This window comes from Topomyia yanbarensis, chromosome 3, assembly GCF_030247195.1.
Source record: "Topomyia yanbarensis strain Yona2022 chromosome 3, ASM3024719v1, whole genome shotgun sequence".
Classification (NCBI taxonomy): Eukaryota; Metazoa; Arthropoda; class Insecta; order Diptera; family Culicidae; genus Topomyia; species Topomyia yanbarensis.
Genome location: NC_080672.1, coordinates 141,537,110 through 141,549,211, shown reverse-complemented (window position 1 = coordinate 141,549,211; position 12,102 = coordinate 141,537,110). Strand labels below are relative to the sequence as shown.

At 36.6% G+C, this 12,102-nt stretch overlaps 1 protein-coding gene across 6 annotated transcripts in view; it reads right to left on the bottom strand.

Moving 5' to 3' along the window:
• Window positions 1-4,264: 4,264 nt before the first annotated feature.
• Window positions 4,265-12,102, bottom strand: part of LOC131690566 (pantothenate kinase 3) — a 69,745-nt gene continuing 61,907 nt past the window's right edge. For all 6 annotated transcript variants that reach the window (XM_058976447.1, XM_058976449.1, XM_058976448.1 and 3 more), the window contains one exon: window positions 4,265-5,397. In XM_058976447.1, coding sequence (XP_058832430.1) covers window positions 5,197-5,397 — 201 coding nt within the window. In that variant the 3' untranslated portion in view covers window positions 4,265-5,196. The remainder of the gene's footprint in view (window positions 5,398-12,102) is intronic.

Sequence of the window (12,102 nt, the reverse complement as noted above, 5' to 3'; positions counted from 1 at the left end):
GTGTTATCGACGAAAACCACCACGCGAACCATTATACAGATGCCACTAGTGTAACAACATATTTTAATTTAAACAATTAGGACAATATCTGACGCATATTTTGTTCCATCTTGCGCGTCGGTTCTCGTTCGTTTTCTTGCCGTGTGCCGTTTCATTCCTTTTTGCTACTACGCTACTTTTGAATATGCGTCTTTCCTCCACCATCAATTTAATGGTAAGTGTTGCCAAACGCATTTTAAGCTGTTCATCATTCACTCAGATTTAATTTAACCATAACTACCAAAAAGAATCATTTGCAAATTTCCCACTCAAGCGTGCTTCGGTTGCATATCATTAGATTTGAATTAACGTCCCAAAGCGTAGTCACGACACTCTGGTTCCAGACGTGACCGATTCATGAGCGCGCGAAAACGGTGTGCGTTGTTAATCGCGAATACCTTAAGCGTTCGTATGTTAATGCGTTTGGCACGTGTGCTCGCCTTCATGTGACTTCGCGTGTACAAAATTTTGGATTTCGTAACCGTGTGGCAATTCTATATACGCGTGCGTTTTAGGATGGTCACGCGGACCTTCATTCTGATAGTTAGTTTTCGGTGTACAATTCACATTCTGACAGGGAGTAAGCAAACCCCATATCACTAGAGTCCTCGGTCATGTCGTCATGTTACGTGATATCCAGTGGATATGAGTTTTCTTTTTTAATTGGTCCAATTGAAGGCATGGACCTAGTCTGCTGATATCAAGGATAGAAACATCCGGAAGTGACCGATTCATGATCGTGCGACCGCGGGAGTTTTTGGGTTCACGCTTGAGACCGCGTTTGAAAATTTATAGGAGCTGAGACATTCACTTTATCACCGGGATGTTATCATGTTTAAGAGATCGCGGGTGTGGGTGCCATGGATGGTCACGAAGGGCTCAAGCATTTGTTTATTAACGTGTTTGTCACGTGTATGTGACTTCGCGTGTATAATTTCGATTTTATAATGATGTAGCGTGTATTCTTGTTTGATTGCGCGGTTGCAAGAGGTCCAAGTTGAAAAAGCAGAAACCGGTGGGTGTAGTTTAGAAGGTAGAGTGGGTTTGGAAATCTTTCCATGCGTGCAATCTGCGTTGCATGGTACTGCATACTCGAGTAGACTGCGAACCAGTGAGCAATACAAAGCTTTCAAAGTATGTACATCATCGAAACACGTGGTATTCCTCCTGATGAAACCAAGGACAGAGAATGCTTTCCCAGTAGTCAATGCTATGTGGTCGTTGAACCTCAATTTACTATCGGTCGTCACCGTAGATCGTGGATAGTGTTGACACGTCAACGGCAACGGCAACGAGTGAATAAAATGGTTTTGCATTTTGATACGTTGATTTCCATGCTGTTTTCTTCGCACCAACGAATCAATTCATTTATGTCTTCATGAAGTACATTACAATCAGCTGCAGTTGAGATCATCTTGAAAATTTTTGAATCATCTGCGAACATCAGCGTTTCACATTTCAACGATAAACAAACGTCATTCACGAAGAGCATAAATATGAGCTGTCCAAGGATGCTGCTATGCGGTGCTCCGGAAGTTATGTCGAACATCCTTGAGTGGGAGCCATTGAGCTTGACAAAAGCTTTTCGGTTTGCGAGGTACGATTGGAACCATTTCGTGATCCATGAAGGAATTCCGAGTGTTTCCATTTTTTGATTGCTAAGGCATGTGGCACTGTCGAATGCCTTCAAAAAATCAAAGTAGATCGCATCAATTTTCTTGCGTTTTTCTACATCACGTAGTAATCTATTTATGTACCACATAAGGTTTGTTTGTCGTTAACCAGTTTTTGACAAAACCATTTTGGAACATAGAAATGATCGGTCGCGACGCATGATAAATGACTTTCGAAAACTTTTCCTAACCAGCTCAAAATGGATATTCCGCGATAGTTTTCCACACAATGTATAGTTTTCCACACAATGTATATATGTACAGATTTGTGAATCCGCACAATAAAAGCTGTTTTCCAAGCTTTTGGGAAGGTTCCCTCCGTAATAGATTGATTAAAGATTAATGCAAACGAACGAGTCAGCGAGCGAAAGCAGCTTTTGGTAAAAGTAGGAGGAAGATCATCAGATCCGGCTCCTTTGGAAGCATCTACATTTTTCAAAGCATCAAGAACGTCATTATCTTCCACAGCAAGCGGAGAGACACAAATGTTGTGACGTGGTAAACGGTTCAGAGAATTCAAGGGGTTTACTGGCGTAGCCGTGCTGAATGCGCTTTAAAAAAAAAAAAATCAGTGAACAGATTAGCAGATTCTTCCGCGGAATTGGCAGAAACATTATTAAACTCAACGTCATTAGGTACTTGGCCATTTTTTCTGCTATTTTTTACATACCCCCAGAGTGAAGACGGATTATGTTTAAGGCTCGTTTGCACGCGATTGATGTACGACTGATACGTGGTCCTAAGGCATCCGTTATAGTACGCATCAATTGAGTGCAAATTCTCTCTGTTTTCCGGGGAACTACGGCCAAAAAACCGTTTGCGAGCATTTCGTACACGATTCCGTAGGTGTCGTAATTCAGGTGTGCACCAAGGTTGATTCCGAATCAAATTTCTATAGAAACGACGTCGGGGGACTCTCAAATTTAAAATTTCAAACAACTTATCGTAGAAAATGATCGCTGCTGCGTCTGTTGTAGATTCGTGAAATAGGCCAACCCAGTCACCCAGTCAACGGAGAGGACCATAGAATCTGATGATTGAACTATATAGTTAAATTATATTTTGGTTGTTTTTGTATAGCTTTCAAATGGTTTACAATATCGCCTTGATGTCAATGTGAAAGTTATAGGAAATGTTATGAGCCTTACGAAAAACTAATTGTTGTTGATGGAGAAACGCGAATAACTTCTGAAAAGGTCGTAATAAAACAAAATAATTGCGTTGTTAAAACAACATTTAAAATATCTCGAGAACTACTACATTTAAGAAAATTTTTGTTATAAGCATTTTGATTTAAAATGGCGTTTAGAATCATATTCAAAAATAAAATTGTACTTTTGACTGCAATTAGTATGAATTATAAAAAATTGTCAAAAGTTGTTGTTAGGGAAACTTTTTTATTAAAAGCTTCTCCATGATCCAAATACACTGAAAAAGCTTCTTTTATTTCTTTAAAACGATAAACATTAGACTTTTGACAGTTTATGATGGGGTAACACGAATAACTTTTAAAAAGGACATAATTACATGAATTAATTGTTTCTGTTGGAGCAAAATTCCAAATATCTCGAAAACTGTCGCATTTTGGAAAATATTTGTTAAATGCATTTTGATTTAAAATGATACTTCGAATTATATTCTGTAATAAAATTACAGTTTTGTATGTCAATTAGTATGGAATTTAAAAACATGTATAAAGTTATTGTTAGAAAAACTTTTTTGCTGATAATATCTTCATCATGAAACCACATTCAAAATGTTTCCTTTCTGTTTAGATTTTTGTTGACAAAATATAAAAAATTAGAAAAAATGGTTTCTTTTGTAATTTAAATGTTTACCATAATTTTTTGTTTTAGGGAAAAATGACACATTTTTTCAGAGTAAATTTTTTTCGGGCAGAAGTATTCATTACCTGTAACTCGTTCTCAGATAGTTTTACTATATAAAATAGTGTAATCGAACAAAAAAATGAAACTATTGCGCGTAGAAACGTTTACGCCCTTTTAAAAAATTACGCTTGGGTCAAAATAATCTTATTGACTGTGGAAAATGTTTAGTCTTCCATGCCGGTTGAACCTGTAAAGTTTTATCGGAATCTAAGACGGTCGGTCACTCACTACACACCGGCTATAATAATCTCCCAAGGATGTGATATCTGGCCAGGAAAATAGTCACATTAGCCATATTTAAAAATTGAATTTATTTTTTCCAAGGATACCTTGACATGTAAATTAAAAATGAAATAAAATGCAAATGAAGAAGGCAACGATACTGATCTTGTGAGTGAAATTATAGCAATTATAAATCATTTGTACAAAACCATACTCAAATTAACATTTGAAAGTGGACAACACTAAACTGATAACAAATAATAGTATAGAACCTACAAAACAGAGCAAAATTATAAATATAATGCAATCAAGTAAGCCAAACTTGTGTTCATCGTGTAGTTGCCTTTTTGTTCGATATATAGATTCAATCATTTGTGATCACTACAAATGCCATCATTCAATATGTCCGGTGCGAAAAGTTACAATTTGATAGATTTGATAAAAATTTGTTGTTTTGATTTCTTAATGTAATTCACACTGATTTCTGTAATCTGGAATTATTTGCCTCAATCGTTGATTGTACAGTAACATAGATGATTTATAATAATAAAATTTTGTATCCTACACCTTTAACATAAAATTTTCCCATTCACGTAAAATAGACAAAACATAATATGTAATAAATAAGGTTCACTGTTTCAATTCCTCTGCTTAGTACAATCAATTGATATGCCGAACAGAATCCTACAACTCTTACCCTGCTATATTTTACTTATTCATCGTCAGCTTAAAACTAACGCTAGTGGGAATAAGAAAAGGTTTCTAAACGAACCGCGTTATTGATTTCTTTCCAATCTTTCTATAATTATCTAAAACTGTCTTTCCAACTCTACGGTTAAACCACAAAACATGTTCCTAACGGTAAACATAGGAAAGATTTGAATGAAAAGATCTCATAACTGCTTCATGTGATTTCGTAGCCAAACAACCTAGACGAATCACAAAAAAACGAATCAAAGTAGCATTCAGTTCACATATTAAAGTAGCATTCTTCAGTTCTCATATACGAACACAATTTCACAGTCCATTTCTTTGCGACTCATTCGCCCAGACACCAACGAAAAACGTAACATCCTAACCATTGTAATCAATCGCTTAGAAATTATACTAGTTCTTTAGTGTTAGGTTGCTATTGTATAATTAATTATATAATATGTGTCAGTTGTTGCCATTTGCTGCTTTGCGCTGTTGTTCATGTTTAGTCGATGTAGTCAAAATAGTCTCATGTTGCAAGGTCTCCTATGATGTCTTAAGCTCTTATGCTTTTTGTTTTGCGCACACACTTGTGTGAACCGTGTACAGCCGAACATGTGCAAGAACAGGAAAAAATGCCAAAATGGCTGGTGCAACTTACTTACATAATATAATAGTGTCTAGGCCAGCAGTTCGCTTTCGTTGTTAACGTGCGCATTCAATTCTCCGTTGAACTGTAGCAAGCAACCGATAGCACCGAAATAGCCCTCGTGCTCGAGGAACAACGCCTTCAGGGTACCCTTGGACCAGTAGTCCATGGCGTACGCGAGCAGCTTCATCGAGATCGGGTTGACGCGCAGGAAGTTTCCGACGAATACCACCTGGAGTACGAAAAATATTTGCAATTTTTTATTAGGCATAAGTAAGGAATTCGCATACAGGATGAAGCAAAATGAGCATTTTTTAGAACAACGTTTTTTGGTTTTATTTGGGGTTCCAAATAACTATACAAAACATGATCGGTTCGCATTACGTTTAAAATTAAGATGGAAAATAGTATGGGGAAATCCGATTTTTACATATTCTTTTCTGAAGACGACAGTTTTGGTGAAAATATGTAACAATTGAAGCGAAAAACAGCTCAGGAAGTCCCTAACAACGTTGATGAAGGAAGTATTGTGCTACAATGTCTGTACAAAAACTTGTAGCTTTTCAAAGTTTATTTCCTTTTAAAAATTTACTTCGATCTATAAAATTAACTTAAAGCTTTTAAATAACTCGTCTAAACGTACTAAGTCATAAAAATAAAGAAGAAACACTATCTTCGGTAAAGTTGTTGAGCACTTCTTGGACTCTTCATTCACATTGAATACTTGAGAGGTAACCGTGAGCTCTTGATATAAAATACATACCTACAACTTTCAAACGCAATGCGGGATTCCAGGTCATAATCAAATAAGGGCACGTTCATGAATTACGTAACGCTTTAAGGGGGGTACGAAAAATTGTGACATGATGTGACTTTTTTTTATTTCGATTATGGAGGTTTTAACCTTAAGGTCATTCGCCTCTTCGAGTTGGAAAAATCTTTTATGAAAAATTTCTAACGCTATGTGCGGGGTCGGAATCGGTCAGGTGGGCTGCGTATAAGGCAATCGATTTACCAACTACGCTACGCCCACCTCATGATGTGACATATGGGGGAGGAGGAGTAAACTAGAACGTTACGTAACGTGTTTTACTGAAGAAATTTTGTTTTAAAGAATTTATTACGTAATAGTGTAGGGGGGAATAAATTTTTTTGTGACAATTTGTTAGGGGAACTGGGGGTAAGACGGACATGTTAAGGCTATACTCAAATAAAACATAGTAAAAGCATGTTTTTGTCAACATGAAATACTCTATGTTGTAGCTCCATATGTTGGCTTTCGAGTACCCAGAGGGATTATGTTACAAAAATCAACAAGTATCTTTTTTGAAAGAAATAGAAAACAACGAAATATCTGCACTTTTTCCAGACTGCGGGTGAAACGTACATATGGTGGGGGTAAGACGGACATGTCGCCAAAAGAATGACCACAATACAAAATATCAAAATTTACTGTTTTTAACGGTTGTTTTGGATAGTTTGTGGTTCTTCTTAATATATATGTTCAATTCGAGGTGAAAAATAACGTTTTGGCGTTCAATTTAAAGCTGAAGCAAATGATGTTTCTAATATCGTTTTATCCGTTGTCATAAAGAGCTATACAATCAGTTCCAATGATCAGTCAAATCATTTATTCAAAACTGGAAAGTTACATATTAAATACGCAATTGGTAGCATCAGTTCCTCGATTACACATAGCCAGAATATGGGACCTGCGCAAAGTCTTCTACCTTTTCCAGGTCCTAGGAATTCCGTATTCAGCCTCGGTCACATTAACGTACATATTGCGGTCTACTACATGTGAGACTTCAGCTAACTGGATGATTCTCCACGTTTGACTGCTAGAATTTCGTTTCTACACGAGAGACATTCATATAAGGATGAATCAATAGAATTAATCAAGACTGGCCGTCTTGCCCCACCAGTACACATATTTTTTAAACGCTTGCACTTATTTACACGTATAAGAACTTACCTGTTATTTTCTACGAAGATGTCATTTAAGAGTTACATTTTCGAAATAAAAGAAAAAAAATCGCGAAAAAATTGATTTTTTCCTCGTTAAACCTTAAAATCAGAGACGTAAAAATTACATCCGCAAGAAGATGAACTTCTAAATATCAATGTTTACTTACATTTTTCGCTTTTAACAATATTAAAGGCCTACTGAGTGCTTCATAATTCAAGGATATCCATAAAGAGAGAGTACTCATATAATGCAAATGAACTTTATATGCTATATGCCTAAAATAACCATGTGTCCGTCTTACCCAACCTGTCCGTCTTACCCACAGTTCCCCTACATGGGGGGAGAAGGAGTCAATTTTGGTCAATTTTTGCGCTACGTAATTTATTAATGGTTCCTAAGCACAAATTTTACATAGTTCGTTGGGATCCCAACACACAAAGGAAAAACGAGCCTCAACCGACATCTTCATCATGTCATCTCAAGCTATTTTAGAAATGCTGCTATGCTATCCCATGAATCTATTATCATTTGTTCGAACAGGTCCATGAGCAGAACTTGATCATAGGGAAGTGAGCGACTTTTTTCTTTCTTATAAAAACCAGGTATAGAAACCGCCCAAATATCGTAATTTTTTTTTTGAGGTCCCAGCACTAATATACCAATCGACTCAACTTGATAAATTTTGAACGTAGTACTACGTTTTTCTTTTCACTTTACCAACTCAACAAAAATGATGTGTAACGAAAAGTAGTTAGGTTTTGAACACGCGCCAGCAAGCACTGGAGCCAACTGTTCTCAAATGTGGAAAGCATCTCATCCGAGTGTTTTCAGCTTTGAGGAACATTTTGAGACTTGTACACGTCTTGCGTGTTTTTTTGTAAACGACCAATAAGCATACTGTCAAAATTCACTTTGAGAGAAAATTCCGGACCAACCGTAACACGCCGAAAATGGATGTTAATATTTTATGAAAGAGAAAACTTTTCTCTTTCGTCTACTGCTGTGACTTAAACGACGATCAATGGTGTGTCTGGAATTTACATCCAAAACAAATTTTGACAGTATTGGCTCTTTTCAACAAAAAAACACGCGAGACGTATTCTAGCGACTGGTTTTACTCCCGCTTTAAAATTGTGAGCCATGGTTGGCTCGATTCTTATCGTAGCCTAACCGACTTGAAGCTGCTGTTTAAAACAGTGTGGGCTGTTTATGTTCATCGCTTTCAGTCAAATGGTGTCGATTACTCTTGTTGGGCATCAAAGTAATCGTTAACATACGGGGGATATCGAGCAAACGGTTGCGCATTGTATGAGTAATACTTTCTAACTGTCATATACGTCCAACAAACAAAACCAGTGATTTCAAAATATTGGCAAACGATGTGAAAATGTTTGAAGAATTTCCAAAATATTTTGCATCCATTTCATATCGTCTGATCCATGTGTGGTTGTGTTAGTGCGATGGTTAACGATAAATTAAATAGTGTCCACTATCAACAGTTCCGAAATTTTCGGGTTCTGGACGTATTCCAGAATTAGTCACATCGATTACTCGGTGATGACTGAACCGATTTTCATAAACCGATTCGCAAATGGTGGGTATAATATGCGGTTGGGTGTTGCATACTCCATCAGCCCCCTCTCAGCTTTCCCTCCCTCCCCTTTGACCTACATTCTCCTCATCCGCCATATACAATTTTAGAGAATTTCGTCCCATAGCCATATATTATAAGTGAATTTGGAGTGGCTCAGCTCAAATTTGATATCGAAAAGATCAGATCAATTCATCTTATAGTGATAAATTGATTTTGTCACACATTTTATTATATAAGTTTTGCCAATAGTTGGTAATGAATACGAATGAGGACATAAACTATCCGATATCATTATCGTCAATTCGGTTCTTGCGGATTAAATTCCACCGTACTTTAGTGAACTGTAACTTTTTTTACTACAAATTTTATATTAGATGAGAGAATCTATCGACATTCTTAGTATTCTTACTAAAACTTTCAGCTATCAACTCGGTATCGTTCGTAGGTTTTAATCGACGATTTTATTAATTGTGTTTTTAGGCTAGCCTCAATTCGGTTGATTTCTTAGCTGTATTTTCGATTTAGGTATAACACTTTTTTACATTTTAACGACATTTAATTAGCTAGAGATTATTGGGTAGGGAAAGTTTTGAAAATTTAGAGCCCTGGTACTCCAGACGCCTTTCTACTACTTATGCGCAAATTAATAAGTATTGATGCCTTGTTAGCGTCGACTATCAGAGATAGTACTTCATCAGTCTTTAACTTCGCAAATTCTGTAGCATAAGCACTCAAGTTAACAAGCAGAATTTTCATAATAACTTGCATCAACTTTAGACAATTCTAATACAGTGAAGATCCGTTTTAACAGCCCTTTGGTGAGTTTAAGGCTGTTAAAACGGGGATATTGACAAAATCGGGACATATATTTTTCTTTCTTTTTAACAAACCGAAGCTTTTAAAATATTCTTCTTTAGTCCCTAGATATAGCTTCATAACCCTTTCCGATTATTTAGTATAAATTTGGCTTAATAGGGTCAGACAGCGCAAAATTTAAAATAAAATTAAAATTTGAATTTTTGCCTTTCTCGTATAGAAAGGTTATGCAATCGCTCTAAAAATCGTTAAGCTAATCCCAGCCCGGAGGGCCAGTTCGTCGAGATCGGAAAATGTCTGTGTGTGTATGTATGTGTGTGTGCGTATGTGTGTATGTGGAAAAAAATGTCACCTCTGTTTCTCAGAGATGGCCGGACCGATTTGCACAAACTTAGTCTCAAATGAAAGGTACAAGCTTCCCATCTGCTACTGATTTTTTTATTGATTGGACTTCCGGTTTCAGAGTTATGGGTTGAAGAGTGCGTCCACACAGCAAATTCCCATATAAACTGAAATGAAAAATTCAAAAGTAAGGGAAAATTTCAAAATCGAATTTGAATTTTTGATGCCAAATGACTTTAAAATGCATGAAACGTTGAGATTTAATGAAATCTCGAAAAAAAAATTTTCGACTTACATTGACTTTTTGGAGGCACCTTTTTGCCTTTCTCATATAGTAAGGTTATGCAATCACTCTAAAAATCGTCAACCTAATTCCAGCAGAGGCCGCGATTTTTTTTTACTTGTTTAGGCGTAGGTAGGAGTATGTAATGAGGGGTTGCTACTTTAAAATTGAAACTAGTTTAAAATTTCTTAACAAGTTGAAAATTTTCGGCAGGGTCCGGACCCCCCGTATCCTCTTTCTTGATCCGCCGCTGGTTTCAAACGATGTTTCAGTGTCGACACATAGCATCTCAAGATCGTGGCTGTCGATCCATTGTATGTATGTGCAAATCGTACTAAATATGTAATATTCATTTCCCCAGTTGTATTAAACATAACCAGCCATGGAATCGTAGTTTGGACAAATGAGAAAGGAACAATTGCACCACTAGGTGGATTAAAACAGGTCTTTTTTATCGAGAGGGATCTTTAAAATGACACCACTGTCTGTGGTTCACGGTAACGTATGCGGAATAAAATTTGGACAAAATTCAAAAGGCAATTTTTCTGTGGAAAACCCTTTATTAAATGTTCTCTCTACATAAAAACATTTTTCAGCTTATTAACTTAATGTAGAAAGAAATTTCAGTCTATTCGAGAAGCTTTACGACAGTTTGCAGGAACTTTTTGTAAAGGAGTCGAAAAAATTGATGTTGGCATATTCTTAATTTCTTTCTTAATTTTGATTATCATGTTTGTTAGTTTTAGGTCGAACATTATTGGCATATACTCTCTGCTACAAATTACCCCAGAAATCCTCATTTGGACACAGTTGTGCATTTGGAGTGATATCAGCCTTTTGTACAAAAGGTGTGCCATAGTCATCCAATGCGCCAAAACTTTTTTTTTGCATAATAGCTAGGTGCCAGATTGCGCGTTCGCTACCATTTTGTTCACATGGTATCTCCTAGCTGGATGTTTAAAATAAGTGTCCCTTGAATATGACGTTTAGTATGGTGCCTTGCGCAGCTTTGCATTTTTGTTTTAATTCTGGAAGCGTTGTCCAAATTTCATTCCGCATACGTTAGTGTCGGATCCATACTGCAGTAGGCTTTGTAGTAAAAGTCTACCATAGCAACATCCATTCGAGACCACCGTTAAGTATTACTTCTGGAGGAATTGTATTCTCGCAATTCATCTTTTATGTTAGGGGAACCGGGGGCAAGTCAGACACCGTGGGTAAGCCCGACACCCCTCGACTTTTCCCAGATATCAAATTTTAAATCGTACAATAATAACAAGATATCATTAGTTCGATTATTTCGAGCATTTCGAGACACATAGATGCCATATAGATTCATCCAACGTCACAAAATCAACAAAACATGCTGAAGCAAAGTTGATGCCCACTTGGATGTTATTTTTAGTTGAAACATTTTATGGTTTTAACAGCACAAAAGCTTTGAAAATCACCAGTATTTTTGCCGCACATTCTAATCTACTCTCCATATTATCTTATTTATCTGCGTTGAGGATAAGTTTGAGTATTCCAACACTGTTTATTGGGCATTGAATAAAAATGTGCACTGTTGGGATAAGACCGACAGTTTTTGGAATGGTAAGATCGACATGCTGATTAGATAGTTGAGTTCCTTTTGATTCAATGCGAACGACTGGGAGTTGTTTATGGTATTCAATTACACTATTATAACATCATGTTAATACGTATTTGTAATACACGGAAACTCTGGTATTTTCATTTTTTCCTTGTCAGTATTGTCTCAAGCCGACCAAAATCAAATTGAGCGCGATTCATAGTACTATTACAAAGCGAAAGGAAAAAGGATAATCTAATATGAGATTCTAAGGTGATATTGAAGAGCAATTTCCATCGACTGCCGGATTGTTGATCAACAGAGTTCCGAAAAATCATAACACGAACCGGATAGCTTACT